The sequence below is a fragment of the Cupressus sempervirens genome, chromosome 7 (genome assembly GCF_028749045.1).
Source record: "Cupressus sempervirens isolate cs-2001-9-10 chromosome 7, ASM2874904v1, whole genome shotgun sequence".
Classification (NCBI taxonomy): domain Eukaryota; kingdom Viridiplantae; phylum Streptophyta; class Pinopsida; order Cupressales; family Cupressaceae; genus Cupressus; species Cupressus sempervirens.
In genome coordinates this window covers 604,578,609-604,606,147 of record NC_143124.1, presented here as the reverse complement: position 1 = coordinate 604,606,147, position 27,539 = coordinate 604,578,609, and the positions used below count along the sequence as shown (strand labels likewise).

Here is a 27,539-nt window from a genome sequence, read left to right as displayed (position 1 = left end):
GGCAAAATAACATCACTACTGCACTTCAGTAGCTTACAGGTGCTATGCAACAATTAGCTTTGACTCAAAGGAGAGCACTGAGTCATCACAGTGGAGGTGGTAGTGTGGCAGGATCACCCCGGGTTGCTAGGGCCCCCACACGAAACACTGATAGACCATTGATGCCTATTTTTAATGAAGAGGAGAAAGTAGCACAACTCGCGGCACCAAGTTTGCTTGTGGATAATGTTATGGCCATGTACGATGAATGGGATTTATCCCCTGATCAAATTAAACAAAATCTAACTTTTGTTCAATACATGAATCAGAAAAGGGAGACAGAGACCACAGGAAGACAGGAGGCTGAGGGCACATAACAAGGATTTGAAGCACACCATGAACAAATTATCTCTCCCCATTTTTTATGGCAGCAATAAGACATCCGCGAGAGCTTGGATTCACAAGCTAGACACCTACCTAACACTTAAGCCCATGTTAGAGACAAAATCCATTAGATTCCCCACAATGCATTTAGAGGGAGCAGCATATGATTGGTGGCATCATGGGTTGGTCACCCAAGATCATGGTCTTATTGTGTCTTACGAGACTTTCAGCTCTAAGCTGATCACCCATTTTGTCAAGAAGGACATTGAAATCTACTACAGGGATTTGGCACAGTTGCGATAGGGTGGATCTCTAAATGACTTCATTGATGAGTTTCAATGGATTTCGGTGATGGTCTCAGATATGTCGGAACAGAATAAGGTAATGTTCTCTACTAAGGGTTTATAGGATAGAGATAAAGGTTTGGTTAAGGTCCTTAAATCAAACACTTTGGATGATGCTATTAAGATCGCACATGATCTAGACTCACCTTCTTTGATACTACAGCCCCCTAAGAAACCTTACAAGGGATCTACTTCGTTCCAAAAGAACAAGAACCAACATAAGGCTACCCCTCCCAGGTTGGACTCTGAGACACGAAATGAACTCAGGATGAAGAAGCTATGTTTCACTTGGAGGGAGCCATGGACACCGAATCACAAATGCCTTGGCAAAGGCAAAATACATTATGTCGAGGTACTCTTAGAAGAGGAGGATGAGTAGCAGGAGGGCAGACATGTTGATGGCAGCAATGAGGAAGAAAGTGAGGAGCAACCGCCTAGAGAGAGAAAGAAGGGATTCACTCCGAGACAATCTCCTATCATAGCTGCCCTTTCTAGTAATCCCACAGGTCACCCCTTTTGCTTGAAGGGTGTAGTTAGAGAACAGTGTATTGTGTGTCTCTTAGATACAGGTGCATCACATAACTTCATAAGCACGCACTAGGTCTCAAAGAGAAAGTTACAGATTGATGACATTCTCGAGTTTGAGGTTAGAGTGACAAGAGGTGAGAGATTGAGGTGTACAAGGAAAGTGTCAGGACTTCAATTTGGCAGATTTTTATGCGGTCGATTTGGATGGATTAGCCATGTTGGGAAGACAATGGTTGCAAAATATTGGCAGGTACACAGTTGATCATAATAAGATGCAGTTGGAATTCTTACAGGATGGCCGACTAGGGATCCTCAAGGCTATGCCAAAGGGTGAACTCAAGTTGATTTCATCCCATAGGATGGAGGCTATTATGAGGCATGATGACATGGAGTGGGCAGCACACTGTTTCATTTCCTCTAAGGCTACTTTAGACTCCGGGCAGCAGATTCATACCGACATTCAGTTGGTGCTTGATAAGCACAAGAGGGTTTTTGAGGACATGCCTTTGGGCATTCCCCCAGATAGAGGGTTTGAGCATATCATTGAGTTAGAGGAGGGCGCCAAACCTGTCATCACCACACCTTATCGTCATCCCAAGCACTATAAAAAGGAAATAGAAAAGACGACTAAGGAACTCTTGAACATGGGACACATCAGACCTAGCTCCAGTCCCTTCGCTTCTTCAATTGTTTTGGTGAAGAAGGATGGCACTCTTTGCATGTGTATTGATTAACATGCTCTAACAAGAGGACCACTAAGAACAGGCACCCTACTCCTCGCATTGATGAGTTATTTGATGAACTACATGGGGCAGTTTATTTCTCAAAGATAGATCTTAGATCTGGGTACCATCAGATACGGGTTCGCGAGGAGGATGTGCATAAAACAACTTTCCGATGTCACTATGGAAACTATGAGTTCTTGGTTATGCCATTTGGACTCACCAATGCACTAGCCACATTTCAATCATGTATGAATCATATCTTTAGAAAGCAACTGCACAAGAGTGTGTTGGTCTTTTTTGATGATATCCTAGTTTTCAGTAGAACTTGGGAGGAGCATCTGCAGTACCTAGATGAGGTACTTAGTATTATGAAGGAGCACTCATTATTTGCGAAGGAGTCAAAATGTGAGTTCGAATTGACCAAGATTCTTTATCTTGGTCACGTGATTGGTGCAGATGGGGTGAAGGTACACCAGAAAAAGATACAGGCAATCCTAGATTGGCCACCACCAAGGAACATATCATATTTGAGGGGCTTCCTTGGTCTTTGTTCTTGTTACAGGAGGTTCACTAGAGGCTTCTCACAAACAACGGCTTCCCTCACCGATCTCACATAGAAGGGAGCATTCAGGTGGATAGATGATGCAGAGGTGACCTTTGATAAGCTCAAATGAGCACATGCACAATTTTGGCACTGCCTGATTTCTTTTGCCCTTTTGTACCAGAGTGTGATGCTTCAAGGAGCGGAATTGGCACAGTTCTGATGCAGAATAGGCATCCAATAGCTTATGAGAGCAAGAAGCTCAAGGACAGTGAGTGGCTGTACTCCACCTATGATAAGGAAAGGTTAGCCATCATGCACGCTTGGTGGGTGGCAGATTCACAGTTAAAGCGGACCACAACAGTTTGCGCTATTTTTAGAACAGAAGAATCTAAATGAAAGACAACAAAAGTGGGTAAGCAAGATTCAAGCCTATGATTTAGATATTGAGTATGTCAAGGGTAAGAACAATGTAGTTGCTGACACACTTTCCAAGAGACCTTCAATAGTAGAATGTTGTGCAATTTTCAAGGTATCGGCAAATTGGAAGTCCCAATTGTTGGTTGAGTATTCTAAAAATACTCAAGTGTGTCAGATTATGGATGGACAGCTTCAAGATGGCAAGTACAAGGTAATCGATGATGTGATTTTTTATAAGGATAAGATCTACCTCGTACCAGAATCTAAACAAGGAAAGATTATGGAGACTCTTCATGATGCACCATCAGCCGGACACCCAAGTTTCTTCAAAACCCATAGACTGGTCAAGGAAAGGTTTTCATGGAAGGGCCTCAAGGAAGATGTCCTCCAGCATATTAGAGAATGCTGGACTTGTCAACAAAACAAGTTAGAGCACGATTTTCTAGCCGGATTATTACATCCTCTTCCTATTCTAGCGCAAAAATGAAAGAGCATCTCCATGAACTTTATTACAGGGTTGCAGAGGGTGCAGGGTAGACATTCCATTTTTTGTGGTTGTTGACAGATTGACCAAGTTTGCTCACTTTTTTGCTATAGCGGCAAATTGGTTGGCCTCTCAGGTAGCTAAGTTATTTTTTCGAGAGGTTTTCCATCTACATGGTCTTCCTCGAACCATTGTGAGCGACAGGGATAGCAAGGTTCTCAGCACCTTTTGGCAAGAACTATTTAGATTTGCAGGTACAAAGTTGACACCCAGCATGAGTTAACATCCACAAACGGACAAGTAGACCGAGATAATAAACAAATGGGTGGAGGGTTATCTTTGGAACTATATATCGAGGCAGCAGAGAGCTTGGGTTAAATGGTTATATGAGAGTATTGCTACAACTCTTCCTATCACATGTCCATCCTGATGACTCCATTTCGAGCTCTCTGTGGCAGCAAACCACTATTGCTTGTAGATCTAGCTTCGCAGGACAGCAGGGCACCACTAGCTGGAGATTGGATACAGGATCAGGAAGACATTCTCAGATCTCTTCGGAAGAACATTCTATAGGCTCAAAATCAGCAGAAGATGTATGTTGATCGCCGTTGGATAGAGCGGAGTTTTGAGTTGGGTGACATGGTTTACCTTCGTCTCCAACCTTACAGGCAGAGCTCCTTGAAGAAGACTAGGTCTGTAAAACTTCAGCCTAGATTTAATGGTCCCTATTGCATTATGCGGAGGATTGGGGAGGTCACTTATCAATTGGACTTGCCAAATGAAAGCAAAATTCATAACGTTTTCCACGTTTCTTGCCTCAAGAAAGCAGTTGGTCAGCATGTAGGACCCTCTATTGGATTGCCCCCACTTGATGTGGAAGGGAAGCTAGTATTGGTCCCAGTAGAAGTGATTGAGGTCAAAGAAAGGAAGTTGCGTAACAGGTCCATCAAGGAGTATCTAATTCGCTAGAAGGATTTTCCATATGAAGATGCGACTTGGGAAGGCGAATCAATCCTACAGCATCCGGCTCTGAGATTGCTTGAGGGCAAGTAATCCCGGGAAGGGAGGACTATAATGTCCCCTTCTCCATGCTAGACCTTATGGTGCCATGTTTGTCTATCTTTCCATCCGGATAGAATAACGACACTTATTCTGAGGATGTCAGCCAGTCACAGGAGTCTTTGGTTTCGATAGGGAGATATTTAAGTGGGAACTTCCTATAGTTAAATCACTTTATTTTATAAAATTGATTTATGAAGTACTTCATCATTTAAAGTCACTTTATGAAAAAAATGACTTAAGTGACTAAAAGACAAAATAGGCTTATTATCCCACATTACCTAGTTGTTTGCATCATCCCTCACATTGAGGTTATAAAAGCATCTACATTGGGATTTGCACCATAAGATATGTTATTGTTGAAATACAAACAGGTTGCTTAAATGTGACTGTGCTTCCTTAAGGACAAAACCCCTTAAGAAGTTTGGGAAGCTGGATGTAGTCCCGGTATTCCTTGTGAGATTACATCAGGTTCAGGTATGGAAGGAGAAGAATAATAGTATTCCATCAATTCTCTCATTCAATTGAAATCGGTTGATAGTTTTGTTACATTATTTCTCTAGTAATCAATGGGCAATATAGTGCATTTCAATCAATATCCTTCATCTTAGCTGTAAGGAATCTTTGGGGAAGTTAGTGCGTATTAGCAAGAAAAGGCCGTAAGACCAAGATCATAATATGTGCAGCAAGGAGGAGTTGGCATATTAGACATGGCCCATATAATCCCTATCTACACATACATATTGCAATATAAGAGAAGGTAGAAGCTCGGTTGCAAGAGGATGGCAATAGTGTTGGATTACGATTACAGGAGGCTAGCAATAGTAGTGTTGTGGCAATCAATCATAAGCAGTGCGGAGTTAAATGTGGAGCATGGGTATCTTCAGATACTGATTGGAAGCAAGCACCATCCTCGCAATCTAATGTATCAATGACGGAGGTATGAACACTATACAACGAGGTTGCCAGAGGGACATTGCAAGTCTTAACCATTGTCCGCAAGGTTCGTATATATCTGATGCAAGTGAGGAGACCATAGGGAGTACAGGGAGGCCGCACAGCCAATTCACCACGCAAGGGCAGGTTCCAACAACAGGCGTGAATACAGGTGTGAACCTATACCCATGAAGAACACACCAAAATGAATAGTACAGGCTACTAGTCAACAACGGTTATCCAAGTTCCGCTCTTATTTTGCTTTGTGATTGTAAATCAATATGTAAGTGATTCGAGCATGAATAAGCATGTATGATTTTAGTTCAGTAATTATCCCTCCATATTCATTAGTAGACAAAACGTTATACTAGGTTTGTTGTAATTGGAAAATATTATGAGTTCAATATTGCGACCTTTCGAGTTTTCACATTACATACAATTTCTTTAGTCATTTTTGTTGTATTTTCTAGAGTCCAAATATTTTAGAAACATCGCTTTATTCTTTTGTATATATTGACCTCTCAATTTTTTGTTAATATCAAGCAAATATTTACCATTTACGTTGTAATATGGTATCAAAGCCAATACTCTAAAAAAAATTGAAAATTATTACAATTTCTTGGTTGGAATTATCTACCTTTTATTTTCATGCATATTTGCTTCCAAAACCTCTGGTACGACTAGGGTTTTCTGCCAAGAAATTGTGTCATTTTGTCTGTGGCTCCCACAATTATTTTTGTTCTGCAAACTCGCACCCTTCTATCTACAACTTGTGATTGAATCCTCTGAAAATCAAGGGTTAATCTCTATTGTTCAAGTGGAGGTATGTTGGGCGTCATTTCTCTACAACTCGAGCCCCAATTTTTCTGCCACTCGCATCCAAATTTCTCTGAAAATCTCACGTCTATTTTGTGGCCTATTTTTCCCATTTTAAAAAAAAAAAAGTGGTTGTTTTTTGCCTTTTTGAAGTTGTTTGCCTAGTATATTGATTCAGGTGCCTCTCGTCATTTCACCCACCACAAAGCCTAGGTCACTGACTACCAGCCTTACTCGGATTATACAATTTTCTCTACAAATTCGTCATTTTTCTAAGCTTTTTTGAAGCTTTTTTGCAGCCAGGGCCGTTTTTGTTTGAAACCCTAAATTTGTGTACTAGATCAAAAAAAATTGCATATTTTTGATGGGTTTTTTGAGAGCTCAATTGGGTTGTCGTTCATTTTTTTAGGGTGCCTCAATTTTTAAGCTAGCAAATCCAAAATCCAACGACATTCGTTTTGGATTTTTTGAGCTCTCTTCAGGGTACCTCTTCTTTTTTTTTTGGTCTTCTATTTTTTGCCTCAAAGTACATGCCTTCACAGATTTTCAAGCTTTTTCACTACAAAACATGTTATGACATCTCTAACAAATATTTTGCTCGAGGGAAATCAGAAATTCAACAATCGCAATTATGGCACGTGGAAACAACAGATGCTAAGCATTTTCGAATATCGCAACAACGATAAGGTGGTTTTGGTTCACAACAGTCTTCTCAGCAAAGGTCCTCTACTTTAGCTTTAGAAGGCTCCAGGAGAAAAGACATTCAACGCAACTATTGCCACAAGTATGGGCACCTAAAGGTTGAATATTGGAAGCACTTAGCTGCCGTATCTAAGAATTTGGTTCGCAGCCCACAACGAACAATGTGGAGCACTTTGAACAGGCAAAATCTGTCTTTTACACTTTTGGATAGATTAACCATCAAGGGAGGGTATTACGATAATAGATAAGCTTCTATTATTAGTTAATGGTTATCTATTTGTAATCTATTGTAAATATTAGAATGTTTCTAATAATAGTTAGTCTGTAGTTATTTGTTAGCTTTCTTAAGCTTTCTTTTAGCTAGAATAGAATGTTTGTTTCTATTCTTTACAATCGTTTACTAAGGAAACATCACTTTATTCTTTTGTATATATTGATCTCTCGGTCTCTATTAATATCAAGCAAATATTTACCAATTACTTTGTAATACAAAATTCATCTTTACCAGTTTGAGAACAAAAACCTTCTACTAGATAGCTGGTTTCAATGGTGAAAGACCCACCCTAGTTGGTTGGCTTTCAGGTTATCAGTTCTTTCAGTGATCTTTGGCTTGTTGGGGAGTTGAATAAAAACAAATATATTCAATATTTTGAAGGGGGTTTTTGGGTTTGGGTGTGGTGTTTGGATTTTGGTAGTGTGGTCCGAATACAGAACAGATCAGAGATACAATTTCTGAGTGCTGGTGGAGATTTTGAGTTATAAAACTATTTTTTCCGAGTAGCTAGAATCATAGTTTTGCTATTATCTGTCATTTTTGGTATCATCTCATTGGTTTTCACTCTTCCCTATGCTGAGTGCCTCCTTTGAGCTATCACACGTGGTTTTTTATGAAGGTTTGATTTATAGAGCAAATTGTTCCTTTCAGGGAGGTCGTACCATTTCCTTGGCCCTTGACTATGGGTCTGAGTTCTGATCTGCACTTGCTAGTGGCCTGCAATATCCTATTTGAGGTGCCCTTGCATTATTAAGTGTTCTACTAAAAAGAACAGTTAAGGTGCTCATTGATACTTGTTCTATGGCTTTTCTGAAGAGTTGAATATGTTTTCTGCTCCCCAGGAAGACTGGGCGTCTGTTGTTTGGACTTATATCAAGTCTGCAATTTAATATTAAGTCTGATTTTTAGAATACTGTTCATTGAAATGATAAATCTGATTTGTAATTTTTGGCAATGTTCTATACAATCTGATTTAGGTCTAGATACAACCTACTCTAGCTATTCTATATTGTCGTACCATTGGGTGGTGAAGACATCGCCCTGCCCCCTTCATATAGTGTGCTACTAAGTTTGTCTTTGTATATGTTAGATTACTGTCATGAATACAATCTGAAGCAAACAAACAGAAATCTCTCTTCAATGGTTTCAAGTTTCGTATTTAGCATCACATGTTTCAAAATAAGAAAATCAGGGCTGGTCATTACATGAAAGAACCTGCCTAGCTGGTTTGGGTGCGTTTCTACTTAATGAAACAACATTGCTTTCACAATTACAGATCAGGGTTTCAAAAAGAATGAAAATATTTAAGGTATCTTTGATTGCAAATTTTCTTTTTGGTGTTTTCTGCAGAGATTTTGCAGTGTTTTGGAGGTGTTTCAAGTGTTCTGTGTTCACATGCAACTGAAGGTTTTAGGCAACGCCCAAGTTGGCGAAACATATTTTTATGCTAATAAGAACTAGAACAAAATTATAAATTTGGAATATTTCTCCTATTTGTTGGGCAAACAGATTGGAGCATTTAAACTTTAAAGAGAGATTTTTCTGTAATTATTTTGTTGAAAGGGTTTGCCAATGGGTTTGTTGCAAGGCGCAAGGGGACATGTCCCAAGGCGTTTTGGCCCCTATCCCCACTCTAAGGATGTCTAAGAAAACAGAAAACACAATGTCCCTGATTGACAGGGACATTTGGAAAGGCCATGAGGACAGCTAGCTGTTGAGGGGATGCAAAGGGGGCATCTAGACATCCCTCAGCTGCCCTAAGGACAACCAGCTGGCCGATTTTTTCCCAATAAATTTTTAAAACAAAAATACATTCAAAAAGTTTTTTTTTTTGTGGACCCTACATCCCTCTAACCCTAAAATGCAAACTTAAAACTTTATTTCTTAGGTATTTGACTTCATTTTTACATTCAAAAAAATATGCAGTTAGTGCTGGTGTGTGTTTTATGACACGAACAACTCATAATATAATACCAAGGGTACTCTATCATGTCTTGAGTAAAATTTTCTAATGTGATAAACAGACAAACTATGTGATCACAAAAACAACTCCAAGGTTACAAATGCATTTGCTATGGTTTAATACCCCTGCCATCTGGTTTGGCATCACAGCATATCCTAAATGAGAGGTCCAGCAATATTGATGCATATATCAGCATTTACCTTGACAACTTCTGCATAAGCCTATTTTAGATTGGTAGGAGCTGGTTAGCTCTTCTTACAAACATAGACATGAGACCATCCAAGGCTGCATAGTAAACTGGCAATGCTGCAGCATTATCCAGGTGATATGGGTTACGTAATCGTGTGTAAGCCTCATAAAATCTATTGTTAAAAGGTGCTGATTGGCTCATGCTCTTGTCTCTTCACTTCAACGAATTGCTAGTATTATTCGGCTGGCCTGGTTGGCAATCTGAACTTTGCTAGAAAGGCATCCTTCATTTGTTGTCAGTTTTAAATGTAATTTACCAATAAGTTGGCATACCAATAATATGCTTCTCCTAAAGAGCAAGGAAAAAATTGGCAACATCTTCATACTAAATATCTCTGTTTTTGAGTGTATCTCCAAGTTGGAACTTAGAACACAAATGTTCCAATTCTTGGGCCTGCATGATAAATGGTAAATGTTGTGAAAGAGTGCATTTGTGGATGCCACTCTGCCATTGTTACGTTTGCTTGAGGTGCTACACTTGCTTGTCTATTTTTTGAATAGCTGATTGTGTAGATACTTGGACTGGAACTCTAGGTGGTGGAGTTGAAAATAAACTAAAAAAAACCTTATCAACTTGATGTCTCTTCACTGGATGAAACTATTTCCTTGATTGGAGGAAATGTCTTCTTCCTTTGCTTAACCTGGTAGCAAATTCTACTTCTACAAATTCCTTTGATGAATTTGGAGTTGATCTGGTGAATTTACAAAAAAAAATCGGTGAGAATAAACTGAGATGATCGAGTGCTTTCTTCAATACTAACTGAGGAGCCTGATTTACCTGTAAAACAAGTACCCTAAGAAGGGTGTCTTAATGAAGTTGTTCTCTCTTTTCTTTTCTACGACGATGTCTACTCAGGTGTATTCAAGAGCACTTCTTTTAACTTCCCAAGCAAGAGAATTCAATATATTGATGATGCTCTCCTAATCATCGTTGGATCACAAATTTGGTTAATAACTGAAATAAACCTTCATACGGCAAAACCATTTTGACTCATTGGTTCAAATTTCGTTTTGATTCTCTCTTAATCGGATTTTTCTTAAAAGGTGATCTATCCATTCATCTTGAATTCTCATGTGGGCTACTCTCTCATGTTCTATTCTTTCTGATCTTTCTCTTTCAATTCTTTCTCCAATTTGTCTTTCAATTCTAGATCTCTCTTTCTTGCTCCAAAGCTACCTCTTCTTCTTCCAATATAGCCCGAGCAACTATGTTGTGTGTGTGTGTGTGTCATCCGTTCTTTCTTTCCAATTAAAGGCACCCAAATCTAAGATAATATCTTCTTGCCTCACTTCAAAATCTAGGCCTAGCTGATAGAAAGCTTAGTTGGGCAATCCCATTTCAAATCATCTTCCACTTGTTGACACCTTCTCATAAAAACTTTGTTTAAGCCTTCCTCGCACAAAATTATGTTGGTGTGTGTTTTATGACATAGACAACATGGAATAAAATCCAAAGGTACCCTAACCTCTCTAGGAAGTTTCCAATGTGCTAAATAGACGAACTGTGTGATCATAAATTTGACTCCAAGGTTCCAGTGGATGTCATTTTGTTGTTCAACATAGACTCTTGTGGTAGGATGACTTGTTGAAAACCTCCAAGGGCACTTACATTGTTACTCATTGTTGTCTTCTAACTTTCCGGATGATGAATTTTCTTTTCTATTTTTCTTATTTTTGGGGGAATTTTTTGGGTTTAGCACTATTGAAACCCTCCAAGGGGACTTACATTGTTACTCAACATTGTCTTCCAACTTTTCGGATAATGAATTTTCTTTTCTATTTTTCTTTTTCCTTTTTTTTCAATTTCTTGGGTGTAACACTTACGAAAGTTCTATAATTAAGTACAAAAGAGGAGGGTTTAAGAAGATAATTCTAACCCTAAACTAATTTTATGAACTAATCTTATCAAGTCATGAGACAAGAACACAAAAAAATGGAATCTGAAACCTATCCTTGTTTTGCCAAATTCAACACCTCCAAAGAACGTTACTATCTTCTAAAAGATATTCTAAGGATTTTTGCATCATAGATATTCAACAACATCCGAACAATGAATATAGCAATGGAAGTTAGGTTTTCTATCACAAGTTCAAATTAACTTTGCACCATAGTTGAAAATCATCCAACTATCAAAAGTATGAACATGTTGATTCCACAATGAACATTCCTTTCAAATCCTTCATTCAATTTAACAACTTGAAAATAAAATCTACTTTAAGTGAAAGACACGAAAGAAAGAAACTTGCAAACAATATCAAATTTACCAATAATTGGACAATGAATGTTACTTACAAAGTGTTTACACAACAACTTCTAAGAATCTCCCTTACAAATGAAGCGAGAGGGGTGTTGGTTCCCAAAATCGTAGATTGGAATCCTACGAGCCTTACATGCTCGATGCTTGGATATCCAACCAATTAAGGCCAACTCGACAGGATTGATTGATGCGATCCAAATCCCTTGCGCTTCTGGCTCTGCAAAACCAAAGCGAGTGTACCTGATCCTAAACAATGCACTCAAGTCCAAGATCCTTATAGCAAATCAATTAGAACACGAATACAATGAAAGTTTTCCAAATGGCAAGAATTATAGGAAAACTCCAAATTTGCAAATTATGAATTAAGAATAAAAGTAAATGATTGTATTAATGTTTTTTAAGATAAGAATAAATTAAAGCAACAAATGAATAAATTAATTCTCCAAAGGAAAGATATGAAATAATTGCCAGCATATGGATTACGAATTATGAAAAATATAAAGACCAATGTCGAAGGGCGATAGAGTCAATATTATAAGGTTAAAACATACAAATTTATAAAATGCTACTCACATTAATTATAAACAATTTAGTAATCAAGATGCGACAGATCAAATATATGGATGCAATTTTAAAACAGTCTGGAATGTATTTTAACTCCTGTGGTTCAGAGACAAACCAAACATAGATTCAGAAACAATTAAATATTTCTCAATATCTATGATGCTCGATTTTAAAATGCTATAATTGATCTTGTCCACTTACCTATCATATAAATTATTTATAAAATTAAAATAATAATTATAAAGGACGAAACTATATAATATCTTAACTCTAAAGCTTCAAGCAAATAAAATAAATAAGTATTTCTTACTGATCATGCTAGAAATGAAATTGAATTGGAGACACTCCTTACGAATGATCTATCCAATTCAGTTTGACCCCAGAATCGCATAAATATATTTATTCAATAATCCAGAATTCACAACCTTAGTTCAAAAATCCATTCATTTGCCAATGAAATAATATAATACATCAAATGGCATATAGTATATTTGGGAATATAAAATTTAGGAATATCTAATTGTCTCTTGCACTTGCGGTTTATATAGAAATGAAAAGATATGAAATGAATTGACATGCCTCGTCACACCACCTAATCACAACCGCTTGCTAATAAAGTTGTGAGCTTAATTATTCTAATGAATCATAATATGACTCGAAACTAGCAGAGATATATATTTGCCTTGTAAAATTTATGGAATGGTTCGAACAAAATGATTTTGAGTTGAGTATGCTCCCGCACGGCACCAAGGATGGAAATATCGGTTCTACTCCTGCATTTCTTCATGACGGATAATCTCCTAGAGGCTATGTGTGTCTTGAAGAATATATGTTCTCTACTGCTTTCACGGTGGTTCTCCATTATCTTCATGCCTATGACTGCCATTTCAAATAACCATGTGAGATACAGGTGCTGAAGTCTCATCTATTGAGCATTTCTGGACTTCCATCTTATACGCATAAGCTTCCTCCTTCTCCATCTATCTTCTTTAATTCTGCAAAATGAAGAGAAATTATTAAAAGAAACCCAATGAATACAATCGGCTATTCGCAAAGGAGCGATTTTGTAAATGTGAGAAAATCATTTCCATGCAACTTTGATGAATTTTTCAGGTTATCTCATTGGCTTCTTCATGCATATTTGATTCATCATAACCAATGTGGGAGCAAGAATCTCATTTCAACCTCTGTATGCATATCTGGAACTTATTGCCATCAAACTCTTTATACACGGCATCTATTCCTGTATCGGACTTGGTGGTCTGAAATGGATCCATGTCTGTAGAGACTCATGGAACTTTGTGTGTCTAAACCGAAATGGGACTTCAGCCAGCATCTATAGTCCTTTTGTGAAAAAAAAACATCTATTTATGTGCCATAGATTGTTTATACAATATTTTAATACTGGCTGTGTAGATGCTCATACGCATGCAATTCTAGAGATGGAGAACGTGGGAAAATGCTCTATCTGAAAAAGATCATATTGCACCACGACTATGGTATCTGTGTAGGGAATCCGCATGTATCTTAGGTACTCATTTTCTGTTAGCCATTTCTGTGAATACTAATCATGATTTCATTGGCGTAGAATCCCTTAATCATTGCCGGATATAAAAGTAAAATTGACTGCCATGCATATCTGCTATATAATTACTTCATGTGTTGCTTTTAAAATATGCCATAGAATTGTTCCTTGACCATGTAGTACAATGATTAATGCACAACCTTTCCATTGTTAGTTTGAAATGAATTTGAAGCTACATTGAAAGATTTTCTGGTTACTGTAATCAACACCTTCATATTTAAAATCCTAATTAAGGATATGCAAAAATGAACAGTGAAATATAGATATATCAGGTCCAGAATATACTAATTAGACCATATATGCAAGTGAATTTGAGATTTTATCATTCAAAACTATCTCTGTCCAGCGAGCCCTGCATATGAACATAAATATCTGAACCCCTTCTTTTTCCGGATTCATATTTGTTCATTCTTCAAGATCGAAAAATGGAGACTATAGTTTTGGGCTCCATCAGTGGCTCTTGGTGGGGACACATGCCCCTTGTGGGCATAGTGAGAATTCCAACTGTCTCTGGAGGAGCAAACCAAACATCCATGCTTAACATGGTGCACGGTGAAATTGGGTGGCCCCCGGCCTCCCAAAAAGTGAACATCACTTCTTTGCTCTATCAAACACCTTATTCTAATCATTCAACACTTTGGATTTCCTAAATATAATATCATATCACTCATTAGTAAAATCTGATCCGTTAGTAAATAAAAAACAATCATCACGTCATATGCATCTCTTGTTCAAGATTAGAATTTACATTTGCCTTACCAATAGGATCCTTTGAGGGAAAATAAATTTCATCATCATTTAATCCAAACATCTTATCTCTTACTTCTTTGATTTGATTAGTATACATGAAAGAAAAATAAAAGAAAAATGATGAAAATTTGAAAGCAATTCCTTAAGCATATTATTAACAAATGTTATCACAGAGTCTTCAGGGATACTTACCTTGGTATGCTGCTCATACTTCTTACCTGTAATAAATGCATCATCCTCATAGTAAATACTCACTATCTCTACTTCGTGAGTGTAATCCTTGGCATATAACTTTTGTGTTGCTGTTGAGAAGTCATTAAGTGTGTTGTGATCCTTGCTGAATGGAAGCTTCGTATGTATGTAATCAGTCATACTTGCATCAGAACAAGTCACCTTTGTTTGATTTTCCTTTTGCACACAATCTGCCCCATATTCTGAATGATTCTCCTCACAAGAAAATTTTGAATATAACCCACATTTAAGCATTATTACTTCCGTTTTGTCAAGAATCTGATCAATTGAGATACTTGAAAAAATTTCAGAACTAACTTCCAACACGTCCTCCTTATTATGTACATTCGATTCCATCTCTTCTTCACATTTTAAATGCAAATATTGACCATAAAATGGATTGGAAAATGGCTCTTCCTCTGAATATTTTTCTCCACATATGCTATGATTTTCATTATTTTCAGAATCATCCTTAGGAATGTTATCATAGTGCTGATATAAAAAATCTTCCTCAAACAATAGACTCGAGAATAAAGAGTGCTCGGGAATATTTCCATGAGATCCTTCTCTACAGTTTCTCATGCTGTTCTACTTCACTTTCACAAAATATTACGTCCGGATTCTCTATTATTTCACTGCATAGGGTGTCTGAAATGATTTTGAAATCACTCTCAGATGCATTTTCTTTCTTTTCACAAATGTTCACATTGTCTTCAAAATCTAGAAGTATATAAGAACTATATTCTTCATTCCCTTGTGTTAATTCATCACATATGGGATCTAAAAATTCTTTGAAATTGTATCCAAATTGATCTCTTTCTATACTCAAATCACAATGCACATCTTCAACAAATATATTATCCTCTTGAGAATTGTATGCTCTTTGTGGTTCACTTGTTTCCTCCTCATGAAAATAATATGGATTTGACGAGATGAATGGATTTTGTTCATTGAATGTTTCATAGGACACATTTATTGTTTCATTAGTTTGTTTTGCTTTGTGTACGAGAAAAAGAATTTGACCACCCTTTTCGACATACCTTTCATACTCCATGTCTAGCAAGGTCGAAATCTCATCCAAACTGAGGGAATCCTCTTCATCATTTCCATGATCTTCACAATCTAATTCCTTATTGGTCTCATCATGATAGGATTCTTCAATTTCTTCTAAATTTGGATCTGAAACATCATTATGTTTTTGGATTACTTTAGTATCTTTTGCTTCATCTTTAATAGCTTGATCCCATATCTGAAGAAGAAGCTTCACTTCAGGGTCCTTTGGCAAGATTCTCAACTTAACAATTTTGTTTAGAAATTCCATGTAAGGAGGTTTGAGGTTCGACGGAATCTCATGATAAGTGTTCATCATCCTCAAAAACAAATGTGCTGAAGTTTTGCCTTCATATCTTTCTATATTGAAAAAGGCATCAAGCAGAGACATGTCAGGCTCCTCTTCCATGTTGCAGCCTTGGTCTTCATATTGTTCATAACACATCTCATCTTCCTCACTTGTATCATGAAATTCATATACTAAACATTGTCCAAACCCCTTCCAAGATGAGATACACTGTGTGGGTAATGATTCGTATGCTTGTCACGTATCGTTCTTTAATGTTCTGGCAAACAACTTCATCACTTGATCTTTCGTACAAATCTCATAATGAATTTTATCAAGTTTCCACAATCCATTTTTATAGTTGATTTGTTTATGGCTTTGATTGTGTGTGTAATTTTTAGCATCAACGTTTCGGATCACACTCTGTGATCCATCATCAGTATGAGAGAAATGCAAGAATAGATAGGTAATTCTCTCATACTGATGATGGATCACAGAGTGTGATCCGAAACGTTGATGCTAAAAATTACACACACAATCGAAGCCAGAAACAAATCAGCTATAAATCTCATAATCTTCTATAAATGTGTAGAATGCATCCAAATGTCGAATCGCCAATTCATCCCATTCTCCATGGAACTTTGGTACCAGTTGTGAAAGCTTTGGAGATAACCTACTAGGTTCATAGTCAAAATTGCTAAAATCCAATGCCCTGATGCAATCTAGAATAAAAGGCCTTCTTTGAAATGATCGATGCATTTGAAAAAACTGTATAGCACTTCCTTTTGTGTTCTCTCCCTCAGAAGAGTCACTATGATTCAGGCACTTCTTTTTTTAAAGTACCAATCAAAATAGAATAGAATCGCCACCCTCCAAATGGAGGAAATGAATAATCTTCAAGAATCTGAGTTCTTCCTTCCAGCAAAGTATATGTTACCAAAGATTGAATCTGTAGAAAAATGCTTAAAGAAAAACATGCAGTACTTCTACAAGATCAAATCTTCATAAAGCAATTTAAGATTTATAAAATAATTATGGGAGATTGAAATCTTCAAGGAAATTAAACGCACTGTAAAAAACTTATCAATTTAGAATTTCAAATATATCAAAATGTTTCAACAAATTAAATAGAACCTAACTCTTACTGATCTTGAAATCAAAAACTCTTAAGGTTTGTTTTGCAACTCTCCCCAATAGAGTCGCCAATCTATTGGTTCCCAAAACCGCAGATTGAAATCCTACGAGCCTTGCCTGCTCGATGTTGGAATATCCAACCGGTTAAGGCCAACTTGATGGGATTGATTGATGTGATCCAAATCCCCTGCGCTTTTGGCTCTGCAGAACCAAGGTGGATGTACTTGATCCTGAACAACACACTCAAGTCCAAGATCCTTATAGCAGATCAATTAGAACACGAATAAAATGAAAGTTTTCCAAACGGCAAGAATTATAGGAAAACTCCAAATTTCCAAATTATGAATTAAGAATAAAAGTAAATGATTATATGAATGTTACTTAAGATAAGAATAAGTATAAATTAATTCTTCAAAGGAAAGATATGAAATAATTGCCAGTAATGGATTACGAATTATGAAAAATATAAAGACCAGTGCCAAAGGTAAATAGAGTCAATATTATAAGTTTAAAACATACAACTTTATAAAATTCTACGCACGTTAATTATAAACAATTTAGTAATCAAGATGTGACAGATCAAATATATGGATGCAATTTTAAAACAATCTAGAATGTATTTTAACTCCTGTGGTTCAGAGACAAACCAGACATAGATTTAGAAACAATTAAATTTTTCTAAATATCTATGATGTTCAATTTTAAAATGTTGTAATTGATCTTGTCCACTTATCTATCATATCAATTATTTATCATAAATAAAATAAATAAGTATTTCAAACTGATCATGTCGGAAATGAAATTGAACTGGAGAAACTCCTTACGGATGATCTATCCAATACAGTTTGACTCCAAAATTGCATAAATATATTTATTCAATAATCTGGAATTCACAAGCTTAGTTCAAAAATCCATTCATTTGCCAATGAAATAATATAATACATTAAATAGCATATAGTATATTTGGGAATATAAAATTTAGGAATATCTAATTGTCTCTTGCATCTGCGGTTTATATATAAGTGAAAAGATATGAAATGAATTGACACGCATCTTCACGCCACCTAATCACAAACGCTTGCTAATAAAGTTGAGCTTAATTATTCTAATGAATCATAATATGACTCAAAACTATCGGAGACATTTTCCTTGTTAAATTTATGGAATGGCCTGAACAAAATGATCTTTAGTTGAGTAAGCTCCCACGCGGCACCAAGGATGTAAATATTCGTTCTACTCCTGCATTTCTTCATAACGGATGATCTCCTAGAGGCTATGCGTGTCTTGAAGAATATATGTTCTGTACTGCTTCCACGGTGGTTCTCCATTATCTTCATGCCTATGACTGTCGTTTCAAATAACCATGTGAGATACAGGTGTTGAAGTCTCATCTATCGAGCATTTTTGGACTTCCATCTTATACACATAAGCTCCCTCCTTCTCCGTCTATCTTCTTTAATTCTGCAAAAAGAAGAGAAATTATTAAAAGAAAACCAATGAACACAATCTGAAAAGAAGACAAAGGCTTCTCATGGCTATTCCCAAAGAAGGAACGATTTTGTAAATGTGAGAAAATCATTTCTGTGCAACTTTGATGAATTTGTCAGGTTATCTCATTGGCTTCTTCATGCATATTTGATTCTTCATATTCAACGTGGGAGCAAGAATCTCATTTCAACCTCTGTATGCATATCTGGAACTTATTGCCATCAAACTCTTTATACACGGCATCTATTCCTGTATCGTACTTGGTGGTCCGAAATGGATTCATGTCTGTAGAGACTCATGGAACTTTGTGTGTCTAAACCGAAATGGATCCATGTCTGTAGAGACTCATGGAACTTTGTGTGTCTAAACCGAAATGGATCCATGTCTGTAGAGACTCATGGAACTTTGTGTGTCTAAACCGAATGGGACTCCAGCCAACATATACAATCTTTTTGGGAAAAAAAAAACATCTATTTATGTGCCATAGATTGTTTAAACAATATTTTAATACTGGCTGTGTAGATGCTCATACGCATGCAATTCTGGAGATGGAGAACGTGGGAAAATGCTCTATCTGAAAAAGATCATATTGCACCACGATTATGGTGTCTGTGTAGGGAATCCGCATGTACCTTAGGTACTCATTTTCTGTTAGCCATTTCTTTGAATGCTAATCATGATTTCCTTGGCGTAGAATCCCTTGATCGTTGCCGGATATAAAAGTAAAATTGACTGCTGTGCATATCTGCTATATAATTACTTCATGTATTGTTTCTAAAATATGCCATAGAATCGTTCCTTGACCATGTAGTACAATGATTATTGCAGAACCTTTCCATTGTTAGTCTGAAATGAATTCGAAGCTACATTGAAAGATTTTCTGGTTACTGTAATCAACACCTTCATATTTAAAATCCTGATTAAGGATATGCAAGAATGAACAGTGAAATATAGATATATCAGGCCCAGAATATACTAATTAGACCATATATGCAAGTGAATTTGAGATCTTATCATTCAAAACTATCTCTGTCCAGCGAGCCCTGCATATGAATATAAATATCCAAACCCCTTCTTTTTCCAGATTCATATTTGTTCATTCTTCAAGATCAAAAAATGGAGACTATAGTTTTGGGCTCCAAGGGGTTCATATAGAAGATTAGAGACAAACGAAGGGCCAGGATTAATTTAAGATTGATGGCCAAGATTTAAACAACCATATCCTAATTAGGGTTTACAATAATTATCCAAAAGAGGTCAATGAAAAATGAACATGTGTCACATGAAGCTTTCTAGAAGAATGTAACCCTTATCTTTTTATTTAACAGCAACTGCAATGAACCTAGACACCACAAGATTGAGCTCATCCATCATGACACTTGGCATGATGTCCATCTTGTACTCAATTACATCCAACTCCTCTGCATATTGGCAAACAAATTTGTCCAATCTGATCCTTGTTTTGAAAAAAATTCTTCAATGGATAGGAATGTGGAAACTATGCTCAAATGTTGCCCAAGGATCGGACCTGCAAAAGCGAAGAAGTTGCTTTTGACTTTGGCCTTCAAATTTTCTATTCTTACATCACTTTCCTGGATTTCTTCTTGCTCAAGCATATTTATGACTACATTGAGGACTTTGTCTTGGATTTCTTTAATTGTCTCTTCTATCTCATCACAAACACCTTTTACATTCTCCAAGACCTCAGACTTAGACATTAGCACCCTGTACCACCTGTTGAAATCATATGCATTTCCAGCCTCTAATACCTTTCCATCCACCAATACTTGTTTCAAAATTCCCCTTAATGCTTTTAAAGTTTTAAGCATGCGATTGTTTTATTTTGAACTTTGAAATCCTCCCATAACTCTATTATATCTTGGATCCTGTACAAGAAAAGGAAGTTTGATTATATACTGGTGACAATTGTTCCACAAATCTGATAGCTCCATCAGTGTTCTGCAATCCATTTCTTTGTTTCATCAACTATTATTTTCACTTCTTCAAGATTCTCAACTGATTCCTGAGGAAGAACCAGAGGTTGAGTAAATATTGTATCTCTTCTGCTCATGGGATTCACCAAATCCCGAATATACTTTTGGAACTGTTCATTTTCAGCTTTAAGTTTGTCTTTCTTTTCTTCTTCTTTCCTCAATCTTTCCTTTGTTGTCCTGACTGAATCATCCAATTCTTGAACCTCCTGCTCCTTGGTGGTTGGACCTATGTCAATAGCTGTTCTATCTTCCTTTTCCTTCCTGACTCTTGGTACTGCCACATGAACTGAACGAGATTCTACAACATTTATTTCAATCACAAAATGTTTCTTAGTCATCTTCTTTTCTTTGGTTTGGGTCAATTTAGCTAAAGATTCCTCTGTACCAACTTCTTTCTCAACTTGCACTTTTGCTTTCATCTTGTCTTTCAACCCATCTGAAACTGTGGATTCTAGGGTGTCATTATCTTCCCTTTCTACCTCAACTCCTCTGAACGCAAATATGATCCCTTCCTAGAATCCTCCTCCTAGAATATCAATTTCAATATTTTTCAACTCCATACCGGAGGCGAATGATTGCTCCTGAATTTCTTGTTCAATACAATCTGCAACCTATTTCTCCTAAATTGGAGAAGGAATTTTCATCTGCAGTTGTGGTTCATTTTCAACAATTGGTATCCTATTTTGATCGTTCTCTCTCATGGATGAACCGGTATAATAATGAGCCTGATTTGACTTCTTTTTCTCATATACAACATTTCTTCTGCTCTAAGTGAAATTTCAGCTATATCTTTTCTTTTCTTCGAGTTTCTACTCTCAGGTTTCCCAGAACTGTGGGTTACTTCATTAGATTGGAGGAATATTCTTCCATGTCTCCCATCAAATCATAAGTAAAGTCAACATTCCTTTCCTTCAGTCTGTGGACTTGTTGATCTACTCACCAATTGGCATATTAGGTAACTGGTCTCATTAATGTTATCAAATCTGCAAGTTCCTAACCAGACCACTTTATTGGAAGAAGATCCTCATATTTTTCTTCTTCATAGTGTGGTCGGGTGCATTCTCCATAATCTTCTAGCTAGTCACGTACAAGGAAAAGTTCAGATGTCCTTGTTAAATTACTAATATCCTTGACCACATTCTCCTCCTCGTATCAAATTCATTTGCTGAATTGACCCAAAAATCTTCAATATCCACTTTGTGCTTGTATTTCTTCTCATTTATCATTGCCATGTGTGATAGGGATCTAAGTTGGCTCTGGATATACAAAATTGAAGGGGATATCATTGAAATTCTAGATCACCTTTATCTGCTGCTTGTGCCAGTTGACATGAATCCAACATTTTTCCTATAAAAAGATGAATGGAAATTCCAAGCTTCTTGGCTTTTTGACTTTTGTCAAACGTTTCTGACTCACTTATGACTTCAAGCAATATTATCTTATTGGTGGGATAGACTAGCAGTTGATAAGGACATCCTGCAAATCCATGGATTCTCAAATAGGTGAACCTGGGGAACTGGATATACCAAGACCCAAATCTGCTTATCAACTTATTGGCCTCCAATGACAACCACTGACAAGTGCCTCCCTACAATTTCATAGTGATATGCATTAAGCATGCATCATTAACTTGTTGAAGTGGATTTCTCTAAATGCAATTGTGGGTAGCAATCCAGTACTTTGATTTGACCTTTCTTACGTCCACTTCACCTATGCAATTCAATCCCGAATACTTATCTTTGGCATTTGCCCATATGTTGATAAGGTAGGAACTCATATTGAAAGCTTTCGTATGTTCCAACCCTCTTAGATACTCATCTAAAGTATAACAAATGTTTCTGGCCCAGTTGATCATCTTAACTCCACTTGTCATTTCCTCGACAAAATAAAACATTCACGGTTCCAAGGGAGATGCCTGAGGGCTGCCCATGACTCAGTTAAGGCAAGAAGACAAGGTCTCCATACTTTTCCTTGAAATCTATCTGAAAAAAATTCTTGGGCATTTTGCTGTGATGAGCTCTTGGTTTTCTAACCATTTCTTGTTGGTAATTCTCCAAAGTGATCAGGCTCTACTTGATAAATTTTTGTAGCCTCTTCTTGAGTCGTGTACACTGGAATTGTAATCTGGAATACCGAAGGCTTCTTTGATGGCTACTTCTCTGAGATAGGCCAAGACTTTTCCACCAGGTCCTATGATTTGTCTTTCAATGATGTTGTAATGTTCGGCACATTCTACAATCAACTCACTGCACTGTACTGCTAGCAGAAATCCAGCTGCTTAAACAATTACATTCCTCATCATTCTGTTCTTGAAAATCTACAAGCTTTTTCCATTTCAATGATATCGTGGAATTGAACTGTGCTCCTTAAACTGATATTCCATCTGCACTTTTCTCAAGATTCCCCTTTGAGTTGTCATCTACCCCCTGTGAAAATAGTCTAAGTAGGGAAAGAGGTATGCTATTGAAAATACAATGTATTAATTTTATACTTTGCGTAATTCTGATTTTGATTTTACTTTACATTCGATGTCCTTTTGAATTTTCAATCGGGACTGTAACATAAAACAAAAGCAATAATGAATTTGTCCAAAATCTGTCCTAAATTAATGATTTCTGCACAAACTGTATTGAAATCATGAATTTGGATTGGAAATCTCTTCAAATCTGCACAAAAATCATTAGAGCCTGTAAACAATATTAGAAAACCTTTTGAAAATCAGGAAAGTTAGTGTATGAAATGCATCTGATCCAAAAAGAATAAAGAAATTCTTGAATGGAAACCTTCAGCAATCATGAAAATTTCACAGGTATATTTGATCTGTGCCAAGGAATTTTTAAGAGTTTTCGTAGCTGCAAGACTATCATTCTTACCTGTGATGGTTGTGACTATTATACATTGCTATTTCTCCCATGTTGACGTTACTCTTGTTTGTTAGTTTGCTCATAACAGATATGTTTAACAGTTCTTCCATTCTCTGTTACCTGCTGTGTCTATGCTGAACAATGTTATCATGCTCAGTGTCTTTTGATGGTGTTGCTGGTCGGTCCTATCCTTCTCTGCTTCTTTCATTGCTACCATAATTGATTATGCCTTCATGTTTATGTTTATGGAGCGGCTGTGCTACCATTATCAGAGCCAAGTTTGTGTTCCTTGTGGAATTGAATCATGTTGTGAACCCTAGTTTGATTTGTTAAGTGTGGATCTGACCTGCAATTGCAGAGGATATGCACAGGGGATTCAAAGGAATTGAGATGCCTCCAAATAGAGTCAGAGGTATTGCTGATGAAAGTTTTAGGGCTTTGCAGAGGCGAGTGCAAGCTTTACAAGATGAACTGTGAACGAGTATTGTATCACAAGTTGATTCAGATAGTGATGAAGATTCTCAGGAAGAACACTTAGAAGTTGTTGAAGATGACAGAGATCCAAAGGAAGCCAGACTTCTGAAAGTTATGTCCAAGATAGGGAAAAGACCTAAAGTTGAACTTTCAACTTTTGTTGGTAGCCTTACGCCAGAAGATCCACTTAATTGGATTAATGAGATGGAAGAATACTTCGAGTATGAAGAGTAGAGGATCCTGATCAGGTCCATTTTGCGAGCACCAAGTTGAAAGGTTGCGTGAGTATTTGGTGGAGAAAAGTCCTACTAGAAAGGAACAAGAGAGGTAAGGAAAAGATTGCTAAGTGGAATAGATGGTTGAAAAGTTGAAAAGACAATTCATATCAGTTGATTATGAGTTGGAAATGTTCAAGAAGATGCAAGGATTGAAGCATGCTGACAAATCAATAGAGGAGTATACTGAGGAATTATATAGGATCATAATTAGGGTTGGTCATTCTGAAGCTGATAATGAAAAGGTAGCTAGGTATATCTTTGGTTCCAGACCTAGTATTCAAGAGGAGTTACTTACAGTTTGAATGGCGAAAATTGGTGATGCTTATTAGATAGCATTAAGGATTGAAGAGAAGCCGAATAAGAGGTTTGAAAGTAGATAGAGTAACCGGACTAAAGGTGGTAAGGCTAGTTCATGATTGTTAGTGTATCAGACTGTAAGTGAAATAATCTTCTGAATTATCCTGAAGATAAGAAATGATATATAATACTGAATTGTTATCAAGGAATGCAGAGAAGTAATATCTATATTGTATATGCTGAAGGCACTGAAGACTTGTGTATTTCTGTGTTCATTGTGCTTGACAATCAGTAGGGATTAAGTTTTATATGCGGGAGGGCAGACAATAAGTCACAACCAATAGGCGTGACTCATGCTTGAGTCATGTCTATCAAACGTGACTCAATATCAACCCCGATACCCTTTTAAAGCCGACGATACAATAATGAACCGGCATAAAGATTAACAAGGCTGTTGATCACATTGTTTTTATTCAAATACTTTTGCAATTTAAATCTGCATATGTATGTATATATGTATGTATGTATGTATAATTATATTTGAATATCTAAACATATAATAATAACATAAATATTCACAAGATTCATTAATAAATCTTTATAATTTATGTTTAACTAATCTATACAGTAACACTCCCTCTTAGATTAGTAAGAAAAATACATAGAAGAAGTCTTTAATCAGAAGACTTCTTAATGTCAGATAAGGGTTGATTCATCAACGAAATATCATCAACTTATATTTGACATCATATAACATGAGAGTTGGCGTATCAGAATATCAACAATATGATATTCACCAAGCTCTCTAGAGTGTAATGGCCTATCAGAAACATCAACTAAATGATGATCACCAAGTACTCAGTGTGGTATTAGCCTATCAGAATATTAGGGCAAGACATTCACCAAGTACCGAAAAATATATCTATACAAGTAACTTGTAGATAATCAAATTAATGATATCTAATGCCTAGTTGTTGATTTATAAGATAAAGCCTTTACATGAAACAATTTCACAAAATGAATCATGCTACAAGTTATTGTAAGGACGTCACTTTACAACAACTTCTCCTAATACAAGTGAAATCATTTTTCAGTCATCACTTCTTAATGATTAACATAGGTTTTATAAATTTATAATATATAGAATGTACAATAATCAATTTCTCTGAGACATTTCCTCATATTTTACAATCATACCAAGTTCTTTACGAAAATGCTCCACTTTTGTCTTAGCAAGTGGTTTGGTAAGAGTGTCTACAATTTGATCCTCTGTACTAATATATTCTAACTTGATTACATCCTTCTCAACCATGTCTCTAACATAGTGGTATCGTATCTCGATGTGTTTTGATCTGTTATGAAACACTAGATTAAGAGAAAGCTTGATGCAGCTCTACTTATCACAATAAATAGTAGTAGGTGGAAGTGGCTTCCCAAATAATCCAAATAGAAGATTTCTCAACCATACAGCTCCTCTTGCTCCCATAGATGCAGCTATTTACTCAGCTTTTGTAGAACTCTGTGCTACTGAAGACTATTTCTAACTAAACCAAGATATCATTGTTAAACCCAAGGTAAAACAACATCCTGAAGTGCTCTTACGATTCTTTGAATTTCTTGCCCAATTAGAATCTGTATATCCTCTTAGATTCAGTTCAGTTTTAGTGTATTTGAGACGATATCCAATTGTACCACTGAGATACCTAAGAATGTGTTTTGCTGCTACTAAATGAGTTTGTTTAGGTTCGCACATGAACTGACTGAGAACATTTACAACATAACAAATGCTAGGTCTTGTGTTTACCAAATACATTATAGAACCAATTATCTGTCGATTATAGAGTAGGATCAACACTTTCAGAATCTTTAGTTGCTTCTTTTAGTTTCTTGAGGTTTGTTTCCATAGGAGTTTTCATTGCCTTGCTGTCCAACATGCCAAATCTTTTGAGTAGGTCCAGTGTATACTTCCCTTGATTTAAGAAGATTCCTGTTGAATGCTGCCACACTTCTAGTCCCAAGAAGTAGTGCAGTATTCCTATGTCTTCATTTTCAAATTCAGATATGAGATCTTGTTTATATTTTTCAATTAGATGATCTTCTCCTGTAATCAAAAGATCATCAACATATAGAACCATAATTAACATATTCCCCTGTATTATTACGTTGTAATATAAATTTGGATCTGTAATGTTTTTAGAGAAATCAAGTTTAGTTAGATGATGATCTATCCGTTCATACCAAGCTCGGGGAGCTTGTTTTAATCCATATAAAGCCTTTTTTTATTTGCATACATGAGATTGTTTATTGTGTACTTCAAATCCTTCTAGTTATTCAAGATAAACTTCCTCTTCTATAACACCATTCAAAAATGCAGTCTTTACATCCATTCGATGAATTTTCCATCCCTTGGATGTAGGAATGGCTAAAACAGTTCTGACTGAAGTATACCTGGCTACTAGGGCAAAAGTTTCCTCATAGTCTATTCCTTCCTTTTGAGAAAATCCTCTCACTACAAACCTTGCTTTGTACTCGTCAATACTTTCATCTGCAGCATGTTTAATTTTAAACAGCCATTTTGAGGAGACAACTAATTTATTTTTGGGTCTAGGAACAATATCCCAAACATCATTTTTAAGTATGGAGTTATATTATTCTATCATCGCATCTTTCCAATTTTGATGTTTTATTGGTTCTTTTACATCGGATGGTTCAGATTTGGAGATTTCACTCATTAATGCAATGTAACTTGAGTATATGTTAGGACATTTTCTTTCCCTAATGAAATCTGAGGGAATGGAATTGTTCTCTTCAATTAGCTTTCTGGCCCATAGTGGTCTTTTCTTTTTCTCAGAAGTGTGAGTAATGTCCATGGGTTCAATTGAT

General features: G+C 36.4%; 1 protein-coding gene across 4 annotated transcripts in view; it reads right to left on the bottom strand.

Moving 5' to 3' along the window:
• LOC149548175 (structural polyprotein) overlaps positions 1-27,539 on the bottom strand; it is a 98,887-nt gene that overhangs the window by 35,268 nt on the left and 36,080 nt on the right. The window contains exon 4 of one of the 4 annotated variants that reach the window (XR_016353998.1): positions 11,697-11,878. The exons of 2 other annotated variants lie outside the window; for them this stretch is intronic. Coding sequence is in view for 1 of the 2 variants with exons in the window: in XM_089792218.1 (XP_089648344.1) it covers positions 18,717-18,722 (6 nt within the window). In the remaining variant the exon portion in view is untranslated. Of the gene's footprint in view, positions 1-11,696; positions 11,879-18,701; positions 18,723-27,539 lie in introns of those variants that run through there. One more of the 4 variants, XM_089792218.1, reaches the window with a different exon arrangement.